At 49.0% G+C, this 25,700-nt stretch overlaps 13 protein-coding genes across 13 annotated transcripts; 7 read left to right on the top strand and 6 right to left on the bottom strand.

Moving 5' to 3' along the window:
- Positions 1–850: 850 nt before the first annotated feature.
- On the bottom strand, positions 851–1,503 carry An17g02250 (uncharacterized protein; the record flags this gene model as incomplete). The annotated part of the gene is made up of 3 exons (XM_001398417.3): positions 851–994; positions 1,130–1,260; positions 1,332–1,503. 3 exons carry the CDS (start codon positions 1,501–1,503, stop codon positions 851–853), a joined length of 447 nt encoding a protein of 148 aa, XP_001398454.1.
- Positions 1,504–2,723: 1,220 nt separating this feature from the next.
- On the bottom strand, positions 2,724–3,598 carry An17g02240 (60S ribosomal protein uL23; the record flags this gene model as incomplete). The annotated part of the gene is made up of 4 exons (XM_001398416.3): positions 2,724–2,811; positions 2,877–3,163; positions 3,233–3,294; positions 3,571–3,598. 4 exons carry the CDS (start codon positions 3,596–3,598, stop codon positions 2,724–2,726), a joined length of 465 nt encoding a protein of 154 aa, XP_001398453.1.
- A 357-nt stretch (positions 3,599–3,955) lies between these two features.
- Positions 3,956–4,819, top strand: An17g02230 (uncharacterized protein; the record flags this gene model as incomplete). Its single annotated transcript, XM_001398415.1, has 1 exon — positions 3,956–4,819. One exon carries the CDS (start codon positions 3,956–3,958, stop codon positions 4,817–4,819), a length of 864 nt encoding a protein of 287 aa, XP_001398452.1.
- Positions 4,820–5,314: 495 nt separating this feature from the next.
- Positions 5,315–7,112, bottom strand: An17g02220 (uncharacterized protein; the record flags this gene model as incomplete). Its single annotated transcript, XM_059745512.1, has 4 exons — positions 5,315–5,485; positions 5,597–5,694; positions 5,751–6,868; positions 6,937–7,112. 4 exons carry the CDS (start codon positions 7,110–7,112, stop codon positions 5,315–5,317), a joined length of 1,563 nt encoding a protein of 520 aa, XP_059606812.1.
- Positions 7,113–8,762: 1,650 nt separating this feature from the next.
- Positions 8,763–10,504, top strand: An17g02210 (uncharacterized protein; the record flags this gene model as incomplete). The annotated part of the gene is made up of 5 exons (XM_059745511.1): positions 8,763–8,883; positions 8,947–8,996; positions 9,059–10,187; positions 10,263–10,409; positions 10,461–10,504. 5 exons carry the CDS (start codon positions 8,763–8,765, stop codon positions 10,502–10,504), a joined length of 1,491 nt encoding a protein of 496 aa, XP_059606811.1.
- Positions 10,505–10,938: 434 nt separating this feature from the next.
- On the bottom strand, positions 10,939–11,940 carry An17g02200 (uncharacterized protein; the record flags this gene model as incomplete). Its single annotated transcript, XM_059745510.1, has 2 exons — positions 10,939–11,829; positions 11,887–11,940. 2 exons carry the CDS (start codon positions 11,938–11,940, stop codon positions 10,939–10,941), a joined length of 945 nt encoding a protein of 314 aa, XP_059606810.1.
- Positions 11,941–12,158: 218 nt separating this feature from the next.
- On the top strand, positions 12,159–13,335 carry An17g02190 (uncharacterized protein; the record flags this gene model as incomplete). Its single annotated transcript, XM_001398411.3, has 2 exons — positions 12,159–12,888; positions 12,953–13,335. 2 exons carry the CDS (start codon positions 12,159–12,161, stop codon positions 13,333–13,335), a joined length of 1,113 nt encoding a protein of 370 aa, XP_001398448.1.
- Positions 13,336–14,031: 696 nt separating this feature from the next.
- Positions 14,032–15,378, top strand: An17g02180 (uncharacterized protein; the record flags this gene model as incomplete). The annotated part of the gene is made up of 5 exons (XM_001398410.1): positions 14,032–14,066; positions 14,121–14,299; positions 14,349–14,446; positions 14,865–14,907; positions 14,966–15,378. The coding sequence occupies 5 exons, from the start codon at positions 14,032–14,034 to the stop codon at positions 15,376–15,378; spliced, it is 768 nt and encodes a 255-aa protein (XP_001398447.1).
- A 557-nt stretch (positions 15,379–15,935) lies between these two features.
- On the top strand, positions 15,936–17,624 carry An17g02170 (uncharacterized protein; the record flags this gene model as incomplete). The annotated part of the gene is made up of 5 exons (XM_001398409.3): positions 15,936–16,047; positions 16,109–16,265; positions 16,325–16,956; positions 17,011–17,237; positions 17,295–17,624. The coding sequence occupies 5 exons, from the start codon at positions 15,936–15,938 to the stop codon at positions 17,622–17,624; spliced, it is 1,458 nt and encodes a 485-aa protein (XP_001398446.1).
- A 464-nt stretch (positions 17,625–18,088) lies between these two features.
- On the top strand, positions 18,089–19,411 carry An17g02160 (uncharacterized protein; the record flags this gene model as incomplete). Its single annotated transcript, XM_059745509.1, has 4 exons — positions 18,089–18,757; positions 18,826–19,020; positions 19,078–19,309; positions 19,380–19,411. The coding sequence occupies 4 exons, from the start codon at positions 18,089–18,091 to the stop codon at positions 19,409–19,411; spliced, it is 1,128 nt and encodes a 375-aa protein (XP_059606809.1).
- Positions 19,412–19,620: 209 nt separating this feature from the next.
- Positions 19,621–21,255, bottom strand: An17g02150 (uncharacterized protein; the record flags this gene model as incomplete). The annotated part of the gene is made up of 2 exons (XM_059745508.1): positions 19,621–20,669; positions 20,958–21,255. The coding sequence occupies 2 exons, from the start codon at positions 21,253–21,255 to the stop codon at positions 19,621–19,623; spliced, it is 1,347 nt and encodes a 448-aa protein (XP_059606808.1).
- Positions 21,256–22,404: 1,149 nt separating this feature from the next.
- On the bottom strand, positions 22,405–23,763 carry An17g02140 (uncharacterized protein; the record flags this gene model as incomplete). Its single annotated transcript, XM_001398406.3, has 4 exons — positions 22,405–22,847; positions 22,913–23,284; positions 23,353–23,440; positions 23,521–23,763. 4 exons carry the CDS (start codon positions 23,761–23,763, stop codon positions 22,405–22,407), a joined length of 1,146 nt encoding a protein of 381 aa, XP_001398443.1.
- A 1,197-nt stretch (positions 23,764–24,960) lies between these two features.
- An17g02130 (uncharacterized protein) lies at positions 24,961–25,689 on the top strand (the record flags this gene model as incomplete). Its single annotated transcript, XM_001398405.1, has 1 exon — positions 24,961–25,689. One exon carries the CDS (start codon positions 24,961–24,963, stop codon positions 25,687–25,689), a length of 729 nt encoding a protein of 242 aa, XP_001398442.1.
- Positions 25,690–25,700: the final 11 nt, after the last annotated feature.

The raw sequence follows: 25,700 nt of genomic DNA, 5'->3' as shown, positions 1-25,700 counted from the left end.
CCCACCGAGGCCTTCGTGCAGTCATCGAAGCAACACACCTCTGTTCTAAAGCCTAAAGCCAGGAGGTTGGGGGCTTGGGCGATGAAGGTAAAATTGAAGCCAAACAAAACAATAATTCGCAGCGAGCGCCTCGGGGAAGTCATATTTTCTTTCTGGATGGCGCACTAAATCGGCAGATTGTCTGATCCTGCTGGTAGACAACGGGGTTTAATGGGGAGGAGGGCGCTTTGAATATTTGCGTGTTTATTTCACTTCTGAGCAGATGGGGTTGCTTGGAGTTTAAAAGGGTGGTAGTCGGTTATGACATATACCGGACCTGGAATGACCTTGTTACGACCTTTATGACGACATTTGGTAAGATGTACATGAGTATGTGATGTCTAAACGAACTTGAGTTTCTGCTTTTCCGCTTGCGTGTCGTTTCAGTTCTTTTTGCTTGCTCCCCGGACTGTTTGGTGATTTACCGAGCACATATTTAGTTAGTTTCCACTACAAGAGCGCACAATTTGCATTGTTTCTGTAATTTGTAAAGTGTAAAAGAGCGTAGAAGCGTGTTAGGTCCCAGTTCCATTTAAGGTGATATGGAGTTCGGTATAGTTCTCTGAATGATGAGCAGAGCCTAGTGGGTCGGTGTCGACTGATGCGTGAAGCAAGCAGAAACGGAATAAATGTTCGAAGGGCACCGTATGAGGAAATAGTTCATGGAAGGAAAAGATATCTGAGTTCTCAATTCCTGACCTAACGCCGTACCAAAGAAAGGTCTAACCTGCATGACCTGTGCCTTTCAACTTATTGAACGGAACCCGAATACGCTAAAATACAGGAAGGAAATTTCGTTTTCGAGATTAGGCTAGTCGCTGCTAGCACAACCGCGGCACCCACAGCTAACACATTGAATTGTTTGATCCTCTTTGAGCTGCGCCTTGGGTACCCGGCAGATGCAAGTTGCATTAAAGTTCGTTTCCTTCGTCTGAATGCACCGGAGGCAGCATAACTGTATTGAAGACATGGTACGTGTTAGTAGATTAATCTTATTCCAGGTCTTGGCAGGCGAACTTCATGGTAGTATCGCTCGGATAATGACAGAAGGAGACATAAGAGCAAGAGTAGAGAACGGGTAGATAGTAACCTTTTCGTAGCCTTGCTTCTTCCATTTAGCGATCAGGTTGGCGTCCGCATAGTTGTTCTTCAGAAGCCATTCGTACAGCTGTTTTGATATGGCTTCTTTCTCGTAGTACAAGTCATATACGTATCTGGACCCTGTGTGTCATATTATGAGTGACTTGGAACGGTCGACAACTGGGATATGACTTGGATGGAAGACCACCTACTCTGATGGCTGATCTGGAATATGGGCCACAGCATCTCGTGCTTCTTCTTTCCGTCATGCGATGCATTCTCCGCATCTTTCATCTTATTACTGAACTCCAGCAGTGTATCCTCTATATCATCGAAGCCTGCCGGGGGCGGTTTGCGATTGCGCGAGGTCCGTACCGGGGGCATTTTGGAATATGTAGCCGACAATAAGAAAGCAAGGGCAATTTTGCGTGCCTGATTAAAAGAGGGACAGGAGTGAGATATTGCGAAACAAAACACCAAAAGCTTGTTGATTTTCCGTAGCCCAAAGAATGATTTGCTCCACATTAGATAGATGCGTTCGAGCGGCGGCGGGCGCTACGAGCTTGCGGCCGCATCTGCATCTGCCATGTCACACCGCCTTTAATTCTTCTGGGCATCTGATTCCGATGGTTGCTCAACCATCGGAGACCAGCAAACCATCCCATCTGTTCTTCATAACCTGTGCTGAGCATACTCGCGATCCATTTTTGAACCAATTTTCATCATCAAATTCTACCTTTCAGTCTTTTTCACAGAAATCCGCCTGCACCATGGATGCACAGACCCAGGTCGATATTAGCAAGCTGAATGATGCCGACAAGAACGAACTGAGCCAGATGCTGGCAAACGAACAACAAAAGGCCACGATGCAGCAAAGTGAGTTAATATGACTGAGTCGCTATTCTATGGCCGATTCGTCCCCGACTTGAGATGCTCCAATGCAATAATGTGCTAATGGTCGTCATTTAGCCGTCCATTCGTTGTCGGATGTTTGCTGGAAGAAATGTATCACGGGAAAGATCTCGTCAGGTCGCCTGGAACAACCCGAGGAATCATGCGCGCAGAACTGTGTTGAGCGGTGGATGGACTCGAACCTTGCGATTCTGAAGCATCTCGAAGCCCTGCGTGGATAGATGTATATTTCTTGTCTTCTACTGTCGAAAAGCAGCGAGCTCATGCATAGAGCACGTCTGCCGCCACCCTGCATGTAAACGGGTACCTCATGTATTATATCAGTCATACCAATAGAAAGGACGTGCTGGCTTTGCCACATGGAATAGCACCGTGAGCGTACCGGAAACTAGCTTTTCTGCTCTGATTGTCTGCGCGTGTAATACTGTAACATATATAGAGATGTACCTCGACTTACACTGGGTCTAGGAAAGGCAAGTAGCCTAAGCTAGAGTCCACGGCGATGGCTTAAAATCTACGGGTCTAGAACCAGATTTATTCGTGGTATTCATGCATTTGAGTAATTCCCTCTTCTTTCTTTTTTGGAAACGATCATTCAGCCCTCATTCAAGCATTGGCAGCTAACTTTATGACTGATATTTATGGACCACCGCGCAAAATAAAAATTCACCCAAACCCTAAATGAAATGTATCTAGACGATGGCAAGCTTGGTGGCAGCGATGTCCAGAGCATCAACGTCAGGGGTTAGACGGGCGAAGGCCTTCTTCAGTCCATCGGGTCTAAAGGAAGGTTAGATATTCCGACTTCTGTAGTACATCAATGATTATGGGATAGGTCGTCGTACCTGACGAGAGTGTTGACCTTGACGGTGTCAACGTCGTACAGCTTCTTGAGGGCGAGCTTGATCTGGCGCTTGTTGGACTTGACGTCGACGATGAAGACCAGGGTGTTGTTCTCCTCGATCTTCTTCATGGCGCTCTCGGTGTTGAGAGGGTAGAGGATGACCTTGTGCGCATCGAGGCGAGGGACATGGGGGATCGACTTGCGGGGGTACTTGGGCGACCGGGAAAGCTGAAGGGTCTTGGGGCGGTGGAAGGTCGTAGAGGTGCGGACCTTACGAGCCTTGTGCGCCTGGAAAAATTATATGACATTTAGCACCGAACAGAGCATGGGCGGATTTGAAGCCTTGTGAGAACGTACGCCAGCACCCTTAATGACTGCCTTGGCGGCAGCACCAGCCTTGTCGCTGGGCTTGGTCTTGCCTATAGATCCAGAATGTCAGCCCGTCCGTCACTTCAAAATAAAATATAGCCCATCGCTCGCTCGAAATAAGATCCATGCAAGTTGACAATAACGGGGGAAACACAGGGCTCGAATCGTTCATCGGGAATGCCTTTTTTTCGTTCGTGCTGAGAGGGCCTTATCCCCCGAAGTACCGCCACATGTAGATGCCATTCGAGGATCACAAAACCGGGTTTTCGACAAGAACAAATCTGCAAATTTCAAGAAGACGGATGAATCGCATAAATTGTACCTACCTTGCTTGTTTTCCACCTTGGGAGCCATGGCTATCGTCCGGCGCTGTCGTGTTGATTGTCGCAGTGTCGAGTGTCGAATTATTTGGAAGGTATTCGCTTAATGAAAACCCTACGGTTGACTCTGTGGGTCACCTGACCTGCCCTCCGTGTCGGATGGTTTGGATCTCTTGGCGACCACAACTCGAACGGGCTAGTCTGTCGAGTCTGTCTTCTTTCGGCATAGTGTATCCGTTATGGTCACGTGTATAGGCGGTTTCTCGCGTGTCGAAGCCATCAATGATTTCGACAAGAGTTGAATGAGCCGAGTTGACGGCTTTTGCCCGCGCAGACACTACGACTCACACGCAAGGATACTGTCAGGGCAGCAGAATCAATAGGCCGAGACATGGGGCCTTCTAACAAACAACTGAGAAAAAGACCTGGTCTTCTGTCCCGCACCCGTCCCCCCACTGTCCGGGCAAAGCATGCGGCCTTGTCGGCGAAAGCTACTCGAAATCTCATTCGATCACACCATCGACTACTCAAAGCGCTTGCCCAAGCTGTACGGGCCGGTGATGATGTCTTAGTTGGAAAGATCGAGGCGCAAATCCAGGAAAATGGCGGCTTGGAAAGCTACCAGCTCGCAAGCAAACTTGGCCAGTCTTTAGATCGTGGAGGCGACTCTAGCAAGGTCTTAGTTGATTGGATAGCTCCCCGGTTACTGCCAATAGAAAATACACCCTACAAGCTCCGAGTACTCGAGATTGGAGCTCTAAGCACAAAGAACGCTTGTTCAATGAACAGATTACTGGACGTCACTAGGATAGATCTGAATTCTCAAGAACCGGGGATCCTGAAACAGGATTTCATGAAAAGGCCTCTTCCCCAAAATGAGTCCGATAGGTTCCATATTATCAGTCTCTCCTTGGTCCTCAATTTTGTTCCAGATGCCGCCGGTCGGGGTGAAATGTTGAAGCGCTGTATATCCTTCTTGACCACGTCGCCCCCCTCCGGTTCTTCTCTTGATATTATCCCAAGCCTGTTTCTGGTTCTCCCACTCTCCTGCGTTACCAATTCGCGCTACCTCACCGAAAGCAGGTTGCAAGACATAATGTCTAGTATGGGCTTTGCGTTGGCTAAGACCAAGCAGACATCCAAGCTGATATTCCAACTTTGGGATCAAGTTGGCGGCTACAACGCCAAACCCTTCAAAAAGGAAATCTTGAACCCTGGAAAAACAAGGAACAATTTTTCAATTATCGTCAAGTGATAATAGTGTCGTATGGGACAACAAGAAAGAGCTGCTATCCGCACATTCATAGTGCAGAGATAGCATCCTGCGGGAGAATGGACCATGCAGTCCCAATCAAGGCCAATATCGAGGAAGTTATTAGAAGGCACCAGTCCAGTACCCGTTCTCTTGGACTTATCTCGTTGCCAAATATCTTCAGGTGGAAGGCAACCGGCAATATGATGCAGATCGTGAAACATAAAGCTGACCCCATCAGCGCCATAATTCGATCAAAAGAAGGGAAGAGCACTGCCATGAAAACAATGCTGACCACGACAAGGATGCGTATAAAAGCTCTTGAAAGGTTCTGAACCATGGCTTTTGTGCTTTTGGGATCTGTCTGAAGTTCAGGGTGTGACCCAAGTCCACAGAGGACTTCGACTGTGGCCACGAGCGGTCGGCAACTACATCCGTCAATCAATAATTCATGTTCTTTTTTCAGATTACACAAGATGACAACATGTGAAATGGTACTCACTTCAATGGTACTTTAGTGATTGGAATGATGGCGATAAACATGATCATGCAAATAGACAATACCTGCGAATATTCGTCTGTACGTAGGATGTTGGCAGTGACTTCATCTCGAACATCGTCTCCAAACATGATCCAGCCCACTATGGCCATCGTGCAGTCAAGAGAATACTAGGACAAATATTTCAATTAGCACTTGAGAACACTATTTCCTGTTTGTTGGGAAATTATGCACGATTCTCTGTGCGTTTGCCTTTCAAGATGTTGCCGAAACCCGCTTACCGTAAAAATATAAGTGACCCAGAGACTTTTCCCATACTTCTGTGGATGCCGCATATCGCGGTATATATTTGGAAATACGCCGTGGCCACCCCATGGTGCTACTTGAACATCAGTGCCTTCTCCTAAGCTACCCCTAGCAAGTGATAAGACTTACACATTATGAGCCCAAAGCTAAGAGGAAGAGTGGCCCACTTGTCAGGCAATAAATACGTCCTGGCTGGTTGAAGGAGAGATCCCGGGGCGGTTGGTTTCGTAAGCCCATCAATACAAGTGATAATGACGACTTCGACAATGTTAGCTTCTCGGAAATACAGTGGGTTCGGGAAGAAGGCACACATACTAGAGGTACAAGAAAGTATACCGAGGATACTTGTCACGCTGAGAAGTCGCAATGGTAAAAAGTTGAGGGGAATAAGCATAAGTCCGCATACTATTTTCCACTGAAGAAGGCTCAAGCCTGGGATGAGAGCCTGCAGACTGTCCGCAAAAAGCACAACCAGTGCGACGCAAGCCCCGACTAGTTCCAAGCAGAACAAGAGGCTTGTCGCTAAGCGTGCGTGGTGACCGAAGCTAATGTATGCTAGATCAGCGTAAGTGACAATACTCTTATCAACGTCAAGACACTTTGCAAGGATCTTTGCCGTGTAGTTCGTCGCTACTGCAGCAAATAGTAGAAATAGCAGGCCGAGAAGCCAGCCTGCATGCTTCAGAGCTAGCGGCAAGCTCAACAGACCAACACCGATCAAAACGTTGACGGAATTGAAGATCGTCTGTGGAACCGTAGATTGGCCGACAACAATACACTCTCTTGTACCGTCTTCATGATGCACTTGTTTTACAAGAACCGGTTCCCTTTCATAGCCCACAGATGTATCCCCATGACTTTGTTGCTCTCTGTGCAATTGGATCGCATGCTTCCGTGTCGTTGCACTAACGCGGGAAGAAATCGTTCCGTACGAACCCCCAAGCGATGGTTCAAAAATGTCTGCATTTGACGTCCTTTTGCTCAGCTGGCCGGTCATGCCATTGTCTTCATTTCCTCCATCAGCACCCAACAAAGGGCGTGTAAAGTCGGCCTCATGTCCCGAGTATTCTTGTGGCCTGAAGATGTCGTTTGTAGTTCCAGCCCATTCTTCGTCAGAGTCTACCACAAACGAGGACCGTCGAGGTAAGACCTCTGGAAAATACGCAGCTCGCTGCCATGACCGAGCAAAATTGTCGATGCTATTGACCCCCCCTGCCTGTCTGAACCGCGCGGAGATGGAGGCTGATCTGTGTAGCGCAAGACATAGTTAAACCGAGCTGGCGTGGTATGCTTTCACGGTGAGTGGGCGACTTACCTTGGCCTCGGATAGCTATTTTCTACTCTTGAATAGCTGCCACTGCTCGTTGCAAGCCCATAAGGATATACATCAGGCTCAATTGCTGAATCAACGCTCGACCTGCCAGGCGCAATTGGCCTATGTGAGCTAGAAGCCTGGGCACCAGCAGCTGTAGGAATTGTGGATTCAGGCATTGTGTATGATTCGTTTAAGGTCCCTTGCCAGGGGACAGAAGCTTCCGGTCGTGAACCAAGCTACTTGCTGCTTGATCGATTTTCTCAAAACAACAACAACAGCAGCAGCAACAACAACAACAACAACAACAACAACAACAACAAAGGAGGAAGAGTCAGGGGGAAGAGCGATCAGGGAAAGGAAACCATGGAAAGACCGGGTCTATTTATTGAGTGCAGAAGTACAATCAAGGCTGCTGAGGAGACAAATCAGCTATCGGCGAAATAATATTAGGGCGTCGCTTTAGGTGGCGGATAATCTCAGAGTGTAAGTTGAATGGTCGTCACTATCAGCGATTTCTTATAGGCGTAGCCACAGGATCAGCTTGCACGATGTCCAGGACAAAGATAAGGTGTAGTATAGCACTCCGTAGTCTAGCTAATGGATACGATCAGGTTATCTCCGAGAAAGGCAAGGGTAGAAATCTTGATTGGTAAGTCCAATGAGAAATTATTCCACGATAGAAAGGACCCCGGGAGCTTCTGGCGAATTTCGGGAGCGAATGTGGGGTTCCTCTTGGAACTAATACTGCACAGGTACATGGAGTTCCAACCGGCTTTGTAGATAGTTGTCCTTGCATTATTGATAAGCCATCAATGGCATTTGGTTCACCACATTGATTTATGTACTCCAGATGAGGTGGTTCAGCCTGCGATATCATGGACGGTTTCTTTCTTGCATGTTCTCAGGGTAGTGTCAAGATTTTGCTTCGGAGTTCCCGAAGACTTCGCTTTTGAGGCCGTTGAAGCGGAGTGTTACATTTTGAACTGATCACAGAGTAATTGATCACTGATCTTAGAGAGATGACCAACTGTGAAGACCCAGGCTCATGCTAGGTTGTGCCATATATGAAATATGATAGTAGGCGACCTAGTTAGTCGATAGGTAAGGTAGACCGAATGGTAGCGACCTCCCAGCCCACTCCTAGGAACACCGACAAAGACGTTACGTGGGCAGTAGTACCGTTAGTATTAGTATGAAATGAGCCACAGCCTCGGGCAATCCTTCACCAACTTCTCGGTGCAGTTCTCTGGTTAAGTGACTCGCAAATGCTGGATCGTATCTGGATTACGGAGTATGGTATATCCAGGAACCGCACTCCGATCCATCCCACTTGATCTTTGAAGCCTTGCGGTCGCTATGTTGAGTAAGATCGATAAGCCTAACAATGATGCAAATGCAGAGGCCTTTGATTCGATTCTCTCTCGCATTTTATAACCATAACTTTTCTCTCCGCCGCCTCAACATGGATCGCATGGCCTCTATACAAGCGTTGTGGTGATTATTGATCCCCCTTGTGCGAGTTCCAGCTTATGTCATCGTAAACAGGCGACCGCCGGCCCATTCGTCGTTCCTTGTGTCGTCGGCCGCCCCCCCACGGTGCCTGATGAAAATTGCTTAAACACCCCGCTGGACTTGGACGGCAAATCGACCAGCCGTGAGGTATGTGACTTAATCATCTCTTTCCCGTTCACCTTTGTCTTTGTGGTCATAGAACCATTGTCACCTCAGTTCCCTTTCTCTTTTCACCGCTGACAGTTAGTATTCTAGCACCAGCAAGCCACACACTTAACGTCTTCTGGTCGTATCATATTGTTGCCTCGCCCAACATGAGCGCGGCTCAGCCGAACGAAGCGGAGAAGAACATCGAGATATGGAAGGTGAAGAAACTCATTAAGCGGCTTGAGGCCGCTAGAGGAAACGGAACCTCCATGATCTCTCTTATCATTCGTACGTCTTCCGTCCAGTCAACTCGTCATTAGAATACTTCTAATTATCGGTTCTTCTTTGCAGCCCCCAAGGATCAGATTTCTAGAGCAGCAAAGATGTTGGCGGAAGAGTTTGTAAGTGGCTTGACTGAGGGAGACACGGCCAGTCCAGTAAAGTTGCTAATCACATATTACAGGGCACTGCGTCTAACATCAAGTCTCGTGTCAACCGTCTTTCCGTCCTTTCCGCTATTACTTCGACGCAACAACGTCTCAAGCTCTACAATAAGGTGCCGCCGAATGGTCTAGTGGTTTATTGCGGTGAAATTATCACCTCTGAAGGAAAGGAGCGCAAGATCAACATTGATTTCGAGCCTTTCAAGCCAATCAACACCTCGTTGTATCTCTGTGATAACAAGTTCCACACTGAGGCTCTTAGTGAGCTTCTTGAATCCGATCAGAAGTTTGGTTTCATCGTCATGGATGGAAACGGTGCCCTGTTCGGTACCTTGAGCGGCAACACCAGAGAAATCCTGCAAAAGTTGAGCGTTGATCTGCCCAAGAAGCACGGCCGTGGTGGTCAGTCAGCATTGCGTTTCGCTCGTCTTCGTGAGGAGAAGCGCCACAACTACGTACGCAAGATTGCCGAGTTGGCTGTTCAGAACTACATCACCAATGACAAGGTCAATGTTGCAGGATTGATCTTGGCCGGTTCTGCCGATTTTAAAAACGACCTGAATCAGTCCGATATGTTCGACCAGAGATTGCAGGCTAAGGTCATCAAGGTTGTCGACGTGTCTTATGGTGGCGAGAACGGCTTTAACCAGGCTATCGAACTGGCATCTGAGACCTTGAGCAACGTCAAATTTGTTCAGGAGAAGAAGCTTATCGGAAAGTATTTCGAAGAAATCAGTCAGGATACTGGAAAGGTCTGTTATGGCATTGACGATACATTGAAGGCTTTGGAGCTTGGTGCGGCGGAGACACTGATCGTATATGAGAACCTTGACGTTACCCGGCACGTTCTCAAGAGCTCCAGCGGTTCGGATGTCGTCATCCACACTACCAAGTCACAGGAAGAGAACCGTGAACTGTTCATGGACAAGGAGACTGGCGCTGAGATGGAAGTGAGCGAGCAGCAGTCGTTCCTTGAGTGGCTTGCTGAAAGCTACAAGGACTTTGGAGCAACCCTGGAGTTCGTCTCCGACAAGTCCAGTGAAGGAAATCAGTTTGTCAAAGGTTTCGGTGGTATCGGAGCCATCCTTCGGTACAAGGTCAACTTTGAACAGCTTGCTGACTACGATGACGAGGATGAATTCTACGACGGTATGTTTAACTCAATGTCGGTGTTATTCGTGTGCTAACCACTCCCTATAGATTGACGGTTCAGCGGCCTCGCAGAGAGCGAGGATGAACGGCCAGAAGATTCCAGTTCGGACCTTCTGACGGCTCGCCCCGTGATTCGTGATGGCGGCTCTCCCGGCAACATGGCCGCAATGGTACACACCTTGCCGTTGCCCAGTCAATCTCCTATGAAGCTGCTTAGAAGTATGTGCTTCCTTATTTGTGCAACCGTGCAACTTGCTGACATCATAGCAGCAGGGCCATCCAAGCTCCGTAACATGTTCACAGAGGTTATGTAGACAGTCTAGGGTGGCACTAGGTTTTATATTCCAGTTCGAAAGGATGATAGATCTGTTATGTCGAACCTATAACTGTTCATCAAGGGCTGTCGATCGTATAACACTTGGGCTAGCGCGTTTAGACTGTTGGTTCCAGTGCTTGTTAGCACTGGATCTTTCTTCGTTGTGTTTTTCTTTTGTTGCTTCTGTGTGCGCTTCTTCTTATAACGGAAGGAAACCAATCCTGCTTTCCTTTTCATGTTATATACAGGTCCTGTAGATGCCTGTAAATCTGGTTGCGCATGACACACGAGGCCTACACGGCAATTGAACTGCTTCATAGAACTCATTTTTTTTTTTTAATTCGGGTATCGATACGATGTGTCTATATGAAGTATTGCAAGCTACAAAAGCACTATAAACCCTCTGCACCCTTTCCTCACCAGTAACGACGCTTAGACATCTACGAGCTGATCCGCCCATGTTCCCAAATGCCTGCAACCCTCAGTTACAAATTGTAGCCCATCAATGATCTTAGATACCGCATCCGCATTTTCACTTGTTGGGACGTATTGGCCTTCGACCAGGAATACATACTTCCACGCCCTTATCTGACTCGGTCGAGAATTTATGCTCGTCAGATTCATGCCACGATCCTTGAAGATCAAGAGAGCATCTGCCAAAGCACCCGGGCAGTCCTGGCGAATCATGAATGAGATCAAAGTCTTTTGCGCTGTTGGTGTAGTAGAAGTCTGTCTCTGCGCTGGGGAACCGTTGACATATTGGAAGACCAGCCGGCCTGTACGTTCCGATTTCACATTTCTGAGCACCAGGAAGCGGGTGGTGTTATTGGCCTTGTCCTCAATGTTTTCCTCTGATACATCCAGACCGTGATGTTCGGCAGCAAAGCGGCTAGCTATTGCTCCACATCGCTCTGTCGTCTCTTTCGACACGATCTCAGCGCCCTTGGAGGTTGACGAGACATCTTGTCTTTCGATGCCTTTGAAAGTTTTTTCAAGAAAAGTATCACACTGGCCCCATGCCTGCGGGTGGGTATATAACTTGGTGATGGAGCTGTAATCTCGCTGACCAGGTGGGAAGAGACCCTTTCGAGTGAGAAGACAGTGGTGAACTGTCAGATAATGTTCCCCGCACACTTTCACATCACTGTAGAGGCCACTCGGGTCCGCCAAGAGATCTAGAGTCTGAACAACCGAGCCATTGGTTGAGTTCTCGCAAGGGATGATAGCATAATCGACTCTGCCTCCTTGCAATGCTGCGAAAGCGTCCGGAAACGATACGTGGGGTAAAAGTTCAGCTGAAGACCCAAAGCTTTCAACTGCGGCCTAAAGGGTTGGTTAGTAATATGACTATGGTGAAATCCAACCTGATGAATTTCTGACCTGGTGGGAAAATGACGCGACAGGGCCGAGGAATGCGACCTTGAGAGGCTCCATGGCAGGGCTATGAGTACTTCGGAGATCCACTGGGTTTAGGTTGCTTGCCTCACGATTTTGTACTCCTGCCAAGAGCTTGTGAGTTGTTCCTTTCCACAGCTGCGGCTGACATAACTAGTCGAAATTCGAACTCGTTTACGCCCGTGTAATCATCTCCGAGTTGTTTGTTTTTGATGGTTCAATCTGTCCGCTAGGGCCTGGTGATCTTATTAGTCCAAATGCGCATGTTCAGTTTGGATTCCAGACGGATGCGACTATTACTGCGTTCATGGCAGCAGCAGCAACAACAGCAACAACAATGGCGGATACTGCCGGCTTCATTACGTGCATGCTCGTCTCTTTCCGAAAGGCTACATCGAGATTTGACATCACGACGCCTTCCCTTGACTTTTGATTATCTACATCCCCAGCCGTCATACCTCCTGAGCTTAACTTTGGCCGAACTTCTTCCCACGCTAACCCCAGCGTCAAATGAGCTTCCTTCCGCACACAGCAGATTTCCCGTGCCAGCAGGCCACCATCTAGTCTACTTCCCTCCCCAGGTCACGTTGTCGCAGATCCTTCCAGACGGTACAGACACCTTACATGCCCCAGGGAGTCCCTTTGATCGGCGCTTGTGGGCTGGTGGAAGTGTAAGATTCTCCACTCCAAACGGCCTGGTTCTCAATGGCAGCCGCGCCGTTTGTATCGAAACTATTCGTGACGTGGTGATGAAGGGCCGGTCAGGCGAAGAAAAGGTTATGGTCAGAATTGAAAGGCGGATCGGCGCAGTTCAAGAGGGCGAAGACCATCGCAATATTAGAGAGCGGATATGGAAGGAAGCCGAGGAAGACGTTGGCGATGCTTGTGTCATTGAGACTAGGAATCTATTGTTCATGCGCAAGAAGACTCCCGAGCAATTAAGTCATGACAAGGCTGGTTTTGACATGGAAAATAGGGCTATAAGATGTGCGAGATTCCTCGAAGATTGCCAGTCACTAAATCTTTGCTAACGGTGCTCGGTGGCGCGTAGCACCCTCAGGTTCATACTTTCTCCACAGACTCATACCTAACAAAACCCTGCTGTTCCGCTTCTCGGCTCTTACTTTCAACGCTCATTCTATACATATCGACAAAACCTACACACAAGACGTTGAAGGCTACCGCAACCTTCTCGTACATGGGCCGTTGACTTTGGCGTTGCTTCTCGCGGCTCTGCAGGGCCATCTGAGTAAGTTTGAATTGGCTGTCACGCACATTGAGTATAGGAACATAGCTCCTCTATATGTTGATGAGGAGTTGGCAGTATGCGGCAAACCCAAATCCGGAAAAGGCTACGCAATCTGGGATGTTTGGATTGAGGGCAGGGACGGACGACTTGCCGTCCGAGGCACCGCTTTCACTAGCCCCTTGTAGGGTTCATGGTCTCAGGATGAAGAAGCGGCGGCCAAGGCCAACAATCGAATAGAGGAAAGAGCCTCCTGGTCTATTAGGAACTTACTTGGCTTGACACCACTACCCTGACTTATTGGGTCCTACGGCAATTCCGGGCGTCGAACAGGACGTCTTCGTAGATCGGTGCTTCTTTGAGAGATGGGGTGTATAGCGACACATTGCATACTGAATTAGCTCGCAAGTAGCATCAGTAACCCGTTATTCCAGGAGCATCATGGACCACTAAGGACCCATCCCTGGATATGACAATCCATTTACACCCAGCTATGCCTGAAATATAGGGTGGCTATAGTTAGTCATTGAAGTTTTTCCACGGAGGAGTTAGTTATCAATTAACCAGGCACTGAAACACCAGGACATCATTACGTACAGAAATGATGATATAAACTGCCGCAATGGGTATAACCCTGTGGGTCGCACACATGCCGGAACGGATAAACAGATGCCGCATTGGAGCTAGGAAATACACACACTATAAGAACTTACTTTCTGTCCTTTTCTTTCTTTCCCATTAACCCAATTTTGTTGGTGTTAAAACAACTCTGAACGCCGCGTCCCTTTCGGCGACACTGAATGATGTGTCTTGAATAGTATCTGTACTCAGATCACAGGATTATAACCGTGACTGCTCATCATAGCAGCTTCCTTGCAATCACAATGGACCAGTTTTGGGCTGCTCCTCCTGTTACTAGGTACGCCACATCACTCGTGTTTGATATCAGGACCCATAACTGACTCTCTTTTAGAACACTCACTGCACTTACCTTTCTACAGTCTATACTGGTACATGGTGGCCTTCTCAGCGGTTACTATGTACTGTTCCTTCGTCGCCTTGTCTTCAAGACTCTACCAGAGATATGGAGGCTGTTCTCGCCGTTTATGATCACTGGACCAGGCCTTTCCCTGATCTTTGATCTCTACTTTAGTATGGCTTTTGCGCTGTTCCGATGAACGGGCGTGCTAACTGCCGGTAGTGTTTACCTATGGCAGTCGCCTGGAGACTGAATCTCCCCGGTTCAGTGCACCCGGTGATTTTTTCACTTATGTGTCCTTCGTAGCCTCCATCATCATGGTAAGTTGTGGGAACATCCCAGTCTCATCTGCAAGCGATGACTTCGACCCTCGTTGTCTCCCAATCTTGCTCTGCGCCTATCTTTGTTATTGTTGTCATTTCTTTTTTTCATCTGTTTACTTGCCACCTCGTATATCTGCCCGCCCAGCGCAGCATCAGCTGAAGCGGTTCCTGGAAACGAGGGAGATCGCCCCTGCATCCCGTATAGCTCCACAACTGATTTTTACCGGAGCTATATGCGTTGTGGGTATGGTGGGACGACCAGTGAGATAGCTAGTGTGATGAACCTGTTCACACTGGTGGTTATGGTGCCCTACATCTCTATAACTATATATCCTATTGATTTGTCACTATTTTCATAGACCCTTCCTGCTTTCCAATGTAGCCTCCTTGAATTGCCAGTACTGACAGCCCAAAGCTCACGGCAGGTTGTCTATTGAATAGTGTAATTTTCACTTCTGGTGAGCTTGCCGTGGTACCAAAATTATGCTTGCCTATACTGATATTTTCTCGACTCAGCGTTGATCATGGCTTTCGTTTACACGTATTCCCAAGACAACCGAGGGAGAAAGGCGAGCTTTTTCATCGTCCAAATACCCGTCGAGTTCTTGCCATGGGCAATGCTCACATTAACGCTGGTCGTTTCCGGATGGCCTGCGGCGTTAAGGGACGGCATGGGCATAGTAGCTGCCCACTTCTACGATTTTCTTACCCGTATTTATCCAACTTTCGGAGGTGGTAAGAATTACCTCGTCACTCCAGAATTTGTGAGGCGGTTCTTTGCTGCTCGCAAGCCGCGGAGCGAACCTCGCGCCTTTGGGACCGCCTACCGTGCGACGGACCAGGCCCAGGGTTCTTCGGGAAGTTGGGCTTCGTCTTTTCAGAGCCCTTGGAGCAGAAGAGGGCCAGGAAGAAGACTTGGTGGTGACTGAATAAGGCACGTCGTTCCTGCCAGGTTGAGCAGTCGCTCCAAGTCCAGTGGGGAGGTCAGCTCAAGCGCGCAATGTTTAATGCAGTCGTATTTAGCTCGATGCTGGATGAGCCAAGGGCTCAATGCAATACGACTGTCAACTTCTTGCAAAGCTTTCCAAGTCGTTCCGATGCTTAGAATCCTTATTAAAAGAGAAGTAGCAGATACTTGAGTAGGCACGCAAGTAGACCAATACCTACTATACCACCAAGTAATGAAAATTGTCATCTTCCGATACAGTTCTTCAAAAATACATGTTTCAAAGACACAATGAGACGTACGGATACGAAATTTGCAACGTGCGAAAGACAAGTCACGGGATGCTGGCCCGGCGGGTAAAATTTCTGCTCTAACCTGATTAGTCGCAGGAGCTTTCGCCGCACTTCAAAATTTCCCAGACTTCTTCCTCGCTAGCGCGAGAACAAAACTTAGTCCGGAGAGTGCAATTTTTCCTGCGCCTTCCCTCAACGCGCGCAACAACCCAGTTATCTCTGCACCCTTCAAGCCAGCCTGTTTAAAATGGCGGTCGCAGTGGCTAAGGAGGAGATGGACTACTCAATCAAGCCTGAGGCTAGTGCCTCGAAAATCGACACGTCGGAGTGGCCGCTTCTTCTGAAGAATTATGACAAGCGTACGTTCACTTCAAATCCACATCTCATATCAATGTAGCTGGTGCTGATTTATAATATCAGTGCTTGTCAGGACCGGCCACTTCACGCCAATTCCCGCTGGTAGCACTCCTCTGAAGCGTGACCTGAAGTCGTACATCAACTCCGGTGTCATCAACCTGGACAAGCCTTCAAACCCCTCCAGTCATGAGGTTGTTGCTTGGATGAAGAGAATCCTGAGGTAAATCTTCTATTACGTTCTCCTCTTGTCTTCACGATACTGAGACTAGTTTTGTAAAGGGCGGAGAAGACTGGTCACAGCGGAACCCTCGACCCCAAGGTCACCGGTTGCTTGATTGTCTGCATTGACCGTGCTACTCGCCTGGTGAAATCCCAACAGGGTGCCGGAAAGGAATACGTTTGCGTGATCCGCCTACATGATAAGATCCCCGGTGGCGAGGCTCAGTTTAAGCGGGCTCTTGAGACCTTGACTGGAGCCCTTTTCCAGCGGCCGCCATTGATCTCTGCTGTTAAGCGTCAGCTTCGTATCCGGACAATTCACGAAAGCAAGCTTTACGAGTTCGATAATGAGAGGCATCTTGGTGTCTTCTGGGTCAGCTGTGAAGCCGGAACGTACATCAGAACCCTTTGTGTCCACTTGGGTCTTTTGCTCGGTGTTGGTGCGCACATGCAGGAACTTCGCCGTGTTCGCAGTGGTGCCATGGATGAGAACAGTGGAATGGTGACTCTACACGACGTTTTGGACGCCCAATGGTTGTACGACAACCAGCGGGACGAGTCTTATTTGAGGAAGGTCATCAAACCTCTGGAGACTCTTCTCACCACGTACAAGCGTATCGTTGTCAAAGACAGTGCTGTTAACGCTGTATGCTATGGTGCTAAGCTTATGGTCCCTGGTCTCCTCCGCTTCGGTAAGATCTTGTCTTCTCCATATGGTTCGAATTGAATTGCTGACTCTGGTGAAGAGGCTGGTATTGAGGTCAACGAAGAGGTAGTTCTCATGACCACTAAGGGTGAGGCTATTGCCATCGGTATCGCTCAAATGTCGACCGTTGAGCTGTCCACCTGCGATCACGGCGTTGTGGCCAAGGTCAAGCGTTGTATCATGGAACGCGACCTGTACCCGCGTCGCTGGGGTTTGGGGCCTGTGGCTTTGGAGAAGAAGAAGCTCAAGTCCGCCGGAAAACTGGATGTAAGCTATCCTATGGAATACTCACATATGTTCTGGCTTTGCTGACAAATAATGCAGAAATACGGTCGTGCTAACGAGGCTACGCCTGCTAAATGGAAGAACGACTACAAGGATTACAGCGCACCCGAAGAAGAAGGCGCACAGGCAGTGGCTCAACCTGTTGCTCAAGAAGAAACCGCTACTCCTGCTGAGCAAACCGAAACCCCTTCTTCTCCCAACAAGATGGATGTTGATGACGACGACGACGAGAAGAAGAAGCGCAAGCGCCACGAAGGTGAGACGCCCGAGGAACGGGCCGAGCGCAAGCGCAAGAAGAAGGAGAAGAAGGAAAAGAAGGAGCGCCGGAAGTCCAAGCAGGAGAAGGAAGAGAGCGACGATAGTGATTAAACGCTTCCGGGAAGTTCTTTACCTGCCTCAGAATGGGGAGCGGCCGCTATACAATCGGTCTTGGCTTGTTGGAGCGTCGCTTGGGTATGATTCCTGTAACATACTTGTTTCTTTGTGTTGGAGTCTTGGGTTTGAAAAGGGAATCTATTTACTAAACAGATGTTTGTCGCGGTTCTGTATGCCAGTGTCTTTTTTTTTGTTTCAATTACTTCTTCCACCTGCTTGGTCCTTGAATATGAGTGAACCTCTTCGTAGTTGGGCGTGGGTACCGCGACTGGAGGCCCGTGACCGGAGGCGGTGTCCCCGCATCACTTCCGGTCACCATATTGGGCAACTTCGTACTACTGCTCCCCCATTTCTTTACCCTCAATTCACTTATGTCTACGTCACGTCCCATTTGATTGCTGCTTAGCCTTATAACTGCCCAGTTAGAAGTTCAATCACCGACCGTATTTTTGATTACCATGGCTGCGGAACTTACTTCAACTCGGCTCAATGCGGAGAACCATCTGCTCTTGGTATTGAACTCTTCGCCCCCTACCTATTGCTGGCTTGCACCCCATTCTGATACTAATTCTGTCGACTACTTGCAGGACCAACCTCTCCTGCGCTTACCACATGAGCTTGCACGTCGGAACTTCAAGTCTGTTCAGCGCCTCGTCGAGCGAGAAAAGGAGTACGTCCTCCCCGCACTCAAGGAGACCGCCAATGCATCCTTATCAAATGAGCAAACGCCTGACCAAGCTCTTGCTGCGCTCGATGCTATGATTTCCCGCATGCAAGGCTTGAAACGGAAAATGGAGAATCTACATCAGGAGGAAAGAAAAATTCAAGAGCAGTCCCGGAAGCGTATCCAGCACCTAGAGAAACTTCACCAGATTCCTAGCTTGGCAGACGTCCAATACGATCAGTGGGCGAGGGTCCGTTTGGACAGGCTCATGATAGATCATATGTTACGTTCCGGATATATCAAAAGTGCCCAGCAATTAGCTCGTGAAAAGGGGATCGAGGATCTTGTAGATCTCAACGTTTTCGTTCAGTGTCAACGGATTGCCGAGAGTCTACGCACTGGTGAAACGAAGGATGCCCTGCAATGGTGTGGCGAGAATAAAGCAGCGCTGAAGAAGAGTCAGGTTTGTCTAACATCCAACAATGATCACGGAGCTATATGCCAGAGTCCAATTCTAACCCAAAATTACAGTATAATCTGGAATTCGAACTCCGATTGCAGCAATACATTGAAATGGTCAGGGCGGGGCATAAAGAGAGATTCAACGACGCTATGATCCACGCCAAAAGATATCTAGCGCCTTATCTTGAGACACAGTCGGTGGAGATTCATCGAGCTGCAGGACTCCTCGCTTTTCCTCCGGACACCAAAGCTGAGCCGTACAAGGTAATGGGGATATTGAACACACTCTCAGGAAAACTGTACAAACTAACTCACCCCTAGTCGATGTATGCTCACGAGCGATGGGCCTATCTTTCCGACCTCTTTGTCCGCACTCACCATGAGCTTTTGTCACTATCTTCTCGTCCTTTGTTACACATCGCTCTGTCTGCGGGATTGTCGGCTCTCAAAACTCCTTCGTGCCATTCGGCCTATACCTCCTCCAGTTCGAATTCGTTGTCCACAACAACATCTGTTTGTCCAATTTGTTCGACCGAGCTTAACGAGCTCGCACGTAACATGCCATATGCTCACCACACGAAGAGCTACGTTGAGAACGACCCGATTGTGCTCCCAAATGGCAGGATTTACGGCCAGCAACGGCTGTTGGAGATGAGCAAGAAAGTCGGTTGTGTTGAGGTTGGTAAAGTAAAGGACCCTACGACAGGTGAAGTATTCAACGAGGGTGATATGAAGAAAGTCTACATCATGTAATAAGGAACGCGTACCAAGGCTATGCACGGCTGCAACTGGCCATGTTCCGTATCTGGTTTGAAACGGACAGTATAATTTTTATCTGCAAGGAATAGTTCGAGTTGGCATTTCCTATTCGCTGTCGTCGCTGTCGGATGCATCTCTTGGCCTCTTCTTTCTCGCACTCTGCCCAGCTTTGGAAGATGGGGCGTTCCTTCTCATCACCGGATGGTCTTCATGTTTGACTTCAAAGACGTACATTCTCGCGTCCCTATCTTCCCCCCTCCAGCCGCCTCTTCCACCGTCCTTTCCTTCAATGTCGCCCAGCGTCCGTGCATGGGAATACTCCTTATAAGAGGCCCACGGAAATCGAAAACTGGTGACCACTTGCAAGCCAGCATGCCTTGCAAGGTCTTTGATATTCCAAAGGGTGTAAGGCTCACCCTCAAACATCGACACTAGAATTTGACCTGGTTCCACTCTATTTCGGCATGTCGCCTGCCCCGTGGTATTGGCTGTTCGCAGTTGGTTGCCGTCTCCACTGCTATCATGATGGTTCTCACCCCCGCTTGATTCAACTCCAGAACCCTCCCAGTTATCCCAGTCGTCTTCATCATCACTATCTACGCGCTCGGGGCGATGAGACAACAAAGGCACACACGCTTTGAAGAACGCCACCAAGAGTTCCTGGTTGGCTCGCACCTGCCGATTGACGTCGGTGGAGATACCGCCGACATGGGGGAAGTTGAAGCAAATCACATCCCACGGCCCACCTTGTGGTGCAGATGAGGCGCCGCTCTTTGCTTCTTTCCAGGCCGGGCGTCTTCGCTCCTGTCGTGGAAAGCCTGTCCGAATTTCTTTACCGCCACCCGCAGGAAGACCGAGTTTTCGAGCGTCAACTGAGTAAATGACTTTGGGTCCACGACGTTGCGCCTGGTCCTCAAGGAACCCTTGTGCATTGGTTTCCACAATTCCTGCATCGCCGCCGATGGAAGAAATCTCCTTACTGTCCGAAGCAAGCTCCTCCGTCGTCGCCTTGGAAAATGCATACTGTATATCGTGGATGTTATTTCCAGCTTTGGGGTATTTGCTGTGGAGCGTGTCTTTGGAATCATAGCAGGTAGCCATGACATTCTTGCAACGGTGCTGGAGGACTAATGAGCGGGCAAAGGAGAAGTCGCCTACACCAATCTAGTTAGGACTGCGGTCCAACAAGACAACTTTATGACATGGTTCTCTGGGGCAGGTCCCCCCTTCCCCGATGCTGGAATAGCAAGTAGGATGTAGACAAAGGCCAACGTGAGCTTGGCCCGCAGACCATGAGCATTTACTCTCCGGGAGCCGGGGGACAAGGGAAAAGAAAGGCACAAAAGCAAGTATCAAGAATGTATAAGGCAACGCATGCATCGATCGAACCGGAAGAAGGGCACATGAAAGTAGAATGGGAAGAAAGGATGAACCCAACTCACCTTCCCCAACCAACAAAATCCGATCCTTTCTCCCAAAAGGCACAATAGGCCGCTGATTCTTCTGCAGCTGTTGCTGCTGCTGCTGTGAATTCTTCATCTTCCGATCATTGTTGCTGTTTTTAGCATTACCCGACCCAGGTTGGTGATGAGCACTCTGAGCGGCTTTAGGCTTTGCAGGGTTCGTAGTTGTGGTAGTCGAAAGCTTGGCAAATGATGCCATTTTGCGATGCTTTTTTGGATGCTGTTGCTGTTGCTGGCCTGCTGGGGATGAGACCCCAGCTTTTTTGGACTTGGGCATTCTTTCTTTTCCTTTTTTTTCCCTTCCCTTCCTTCTTTTTTGTCTGGTGTTTTAGGGTATGTCAGGGTGTTATTAGGGGCCGGAGAGAGTTGATATTAGGGATGGATCTGGAAGGGGGGAGGGGGTTCTCTTTTCCAGGTAGGAATAGTGTACAGTACAGATTATATATATATGTTACCGATATATATATTTGCGATGAAGGTACTACGGTGGAGGCATGCGGTTCAAAATTCTAGGATTGCTGGTTGCCGCATGGACCAATGAGAGGGTCGGGTTTGCGGGATGACGGTACTAGGACCGGACCCCTTACTAGGGACGGAGATTCATCAGAACTAATAGTAATAGTAATTCAACAAGATTATAGGTAATGGAACTCTACAGCAACCATTCGCCCTCAGGAGTGCAACTCACAGATTTGTTCAGAATGCTCAACCAATACTATTTCCATGTAGTATACCCACGGGAATCTCCATGGGACTTCTTATCATCTAGAAAGAACTCTTGAGCGCAACCTCGACGACTAGTGCTCCTGCCGCGGAGTAATCTTCAGTCATCCCAAAAAAAAGACGCTTCAATTCTATAAAGTTTATTAAAAAGGCACTAGAAAAAGAAAAAACTTCTTATATACAGGCTTATACACCAGAAAAGGCCTTCCTTTTTGATGAATCCTCAACCGCACGAAACCTTACTTTGCGAGGCCTCGCCACAGGCAAGAACACGGAACACGCCATGATCAGCAACAAATGAGACATGTCATATCAATCCACGGCATTACTAGACGATATTCAAATGGAAGCCATCTGCGCAGCCCGATAAAGGAAACAAAAAGAATATGCGAAAAGGGTCATGATCGGGGCAGACATTTGAAAGCAAAGCTGAAAGACCAACAACAGCAAAATAGAGGCCTTTCAGGTAGCTCGGCACGTGGATATTGAATACAGAACCACCAACACCTGCCGAGAAAGGAATGAAGACTGTGACTCAGGGTTTGAACAGCCCCCGCCAACTACAACGAAACGAAGAATCACATATCACATGCGAGTAACGAGCACATTCTCGAACTCGGTACGGAGAAACCTCGACAATGATCAAGCCGGAGCAGTCGCCCACAACGACCCGACCATCCCGTTGATCTCTAGGCAAATCGATTTAGGAACGCAGCGAGTCCCGCATACTCTGGCTGCTGGCGCTGACCGGGGGGTTGGCGGTCGGCAAGACACCAGTCCTTGGCTTAGCGTTTTGCTTGATCTTAGCAACGGCGTAGACGATACCGCTAACAAAGCCAACGACGATAGCCGAAACGCTGGGGAAGGTAACAGGGGCATCGAAGAAAATAAGTCCAGAGATAGCAATGGGAAGCTTGTTCAGAGCTCCAACCATGGAGTAAGTGGTCGAAGAAGTGACGCGAACGCACCAGGCGGAGGTATAGGAAATAAACACAGACGACAAGCCGGAGAGGATCATGGCGAAAACGATGCTGTTGCGGTCCATGGGAGGGAAGTTGCGGTTGACGTTGGTGGATGACCAGTCTTCCAAGAAAGCGGACAGAACGATCAGGACGGGAATCGACAGAAGGTTGTTGTAGAACATGGCTAGAGAACAGCAGGTCAGTAAAGGATGCTTTTGAGCCACAATGTTTTTAGTCTGAGTAACGTACTGTCAAAGTCCTTGAAGTTGGTCAGCTTGATCCGCTTGCGCATGCCCAAAACATAGGACGACGTGCAGAGGCAGTTGACCAGCATCCAGATATAGCCTGCATTCAAAGTAGACACCTTGGCGGTCGCATCGCCATTGCTCTCGACAGCGTGCTTGATGTCAGCCCAGGCGGCAATGATAGAGCTCAGGACCATCAATCCGAAAGAGAACAGGGTAAGACCGGTGACGGAGCCACCAAACCACAGCACCTCTCCGTAAGCGATAAGGATGATGGTCAAGTTCTTGAAGATGGTGTAGACGGGAATCGAGAGGAACTGAAGCGCCTTAGAGCCCGTGTAGATCATGCCGATCAAGAGCAGAGTGATGGGGAACCCTAGTGATAATCAAAGGCACGTCAGTTCGAGGGCGCGAGGGGATCTAACGAGCAGGCAGAGCACTTACACTTTCTGGCCTCGTCCGCGCTGAAGTCGCGATAAGTGATCAAACCACATGATTTACAGGTCTGGATAGCGATGATACAAACGAGAGACTGCAGGCAAAATCGAACAGCGGTCAGCCTTTGAACATCCAACACACACCCATCATGTGCTCCGATTTTAGCCAACATACCTGGATGCAGAGGAGGAAAAAGTTGAGGTTGAAGTCAGTGCCGGACAAGACATATTTGTTCATGACGGTCATCAAAATCGAGGATCCACAATAGGCCAGGACGGGCAAGATGGGGTTGTTGGACAGCGAGCCCGACGGCGGACTCCTGGGCTGAGGCGGCGGCGGCGCCTCGAAGCTCTTGTTGCCCTGGTCTATCGAATCCATCTGGATCGTGTAGTCGTCGGTCTTCTTGCCTTCAGCCATGGTGACTGGATTCAATGAGTGTCTATGCGAAGGGGATAATTGATAACGATAGGCCTGTGGGAACGAGGAAGGGTCGTGGCAAGGCGAAGGCGAGTCGGGGATGAAGTGATAGTGGCGGCGCCGGAGCGAGCGTCAAGAGGAAAGAAAACCCGCAAGTATAAAAAAAGAACACGAAACACCAGCCCGGAGATACGTTCTACTCAGCCAGGCACTTTTGAAAGAACGGGGGGAAGTGAGGATGTGAGGAGGACGAGGGGGGAAAAAGAGGGGGGAGACACGAGGAGAAAGTCGAGAAAGAGGCTGAGGATAAGCCGGGGGCAGGAAGAAAGACCACAGGGAAGAAGAATAATAATAATATCGCGAACGAAGGCGAAGGGGGAAAAGCAAATTACTTGGGAAATGAAAAAAAGGTTCCCTTTCCCGCCTGGGCTGGAACTGCCGCTTCCTCCGGATGCGGCGTACAAATCGGTTATTTTTAATCTTGGCTGTCATTCCAATACATACATACATACAGTGGATTCATGTTTCTCTGTGACGGTGTGCCATGCTTCGCTTTTGGCTTTTTCAAAGTTCACATTACCTGTGTCTTGGTCGATTGTTTCCCGGTCATCACTGATCTTTCTCACAGTGCCACGTTTTGTCCTATTGCAGGGTGAATCGGGATCTGGTGGAAATGATTAATTACACATGGTACCTGACCGAAGCGGCGGTACCTTTTCAGGGACTTTCCTCCATACTCCGTATCGTACCAGCATTGGGAATTTCAAGGCGGTCCATACCGACCGATAGCCCGCCGTAGATTCTTCTGCCTCCGTATAGACTCCGGCCCCCCAATCAAGTCACAAAGGGGAATCGACTGCTCACATTTGAAGATTGTAGCCATATCCCTGCATATATTTTCTTCAGTCAGACCTTCCTTATCTCCCACTCAAAGTCAACCTCCGAAGCCCTTATTTTTGCGGAAAGTGTTTAGCTTCCAACTACCCCTCCGACCCACCGTGTGCTTCGCCCTCCCCTCCTCGTTCTCTATCATCAACATATACCTACTATATATATCCCCTCTCTTGTTTCTGTCTCCTCAAGGCTTGTCCTATCCCTTCAATTGAAAACATATACCATCGGGTTCAGCCTCACTCTCTGCACTGAAAACCCATCTTCATAACCATAACCCACAACGGAAGGAAACCCACCACAGCCATGAGCCGCGCCTTCGAAGGCAACCCCCCCGCAAGAGACCAAGATGACCACGACGCCGACTCGGATGCTCTCTTCGACGCGCTAGAGAACGAAGATGACACAGCCTACCGAGCGCACCGCATCGAGCAACTCAATGCGGAATTCGCCTCAGCCCAGAACAACAAGAACAACAACGACAGCCGCACCCGCGATCACACCATCCTCGAGGACAGTCTGTACCCCACCATCTCCAGCGATCAAGCCTTACTAGACTTCACCACGCAGACCCATCGATGCGTGATTCACTTCGCGCATCCGGATTTTGCGCGCTGCGGCACGATGGACGAGCATATTCGAGCGCTTGCAACCCGGCACCATGAGGTGCGTTTTGCTCGGGTAGATGTGCGGAATACACCGTTTGTGGTGGAGCGGTTGAAGATCCGGGTTCTCCCATGCGTGATTGGGTTTAAGGATGGGGTTGGGGTTGAGCGCGTGACTGGGTTTGAGGGGCTGGGGTCGGGTGGTCGGGATGGAACAGATGGGTTCAGCACCGCTACGTTGGAGAAGAGGTTGATTTGGAAGGGGATTCTTGCTCAGGAGAAGTTCCGGGCTGGTGATGGGGCGACTGATGGGTCAGAGGATGATGATAGTGATGATGGAGAGCGCAGGGATCGGGGGAAGCGGTCAATTCGAACGGGAAACGCGAGGAGTTATAGGCATGCTGATGACGATGATGACGACTGGGATTGAAAATCGGGTGG

The sequence above is a fragment of the Aspergillus niger genome (assembly GCF_000002855.4).
Source record: "Aspergillus niger supercontig An17".
Lineage (NCBI taxonomy): Eukaryota > Fungi > Ascomycota > Eurotiomycetes > Eurotiales > Aspergillaceae > Aspergillus > Aspergillus niger.
This window is presented reverse-complemented; position numbering and strand designations above follow the sequence as displayed.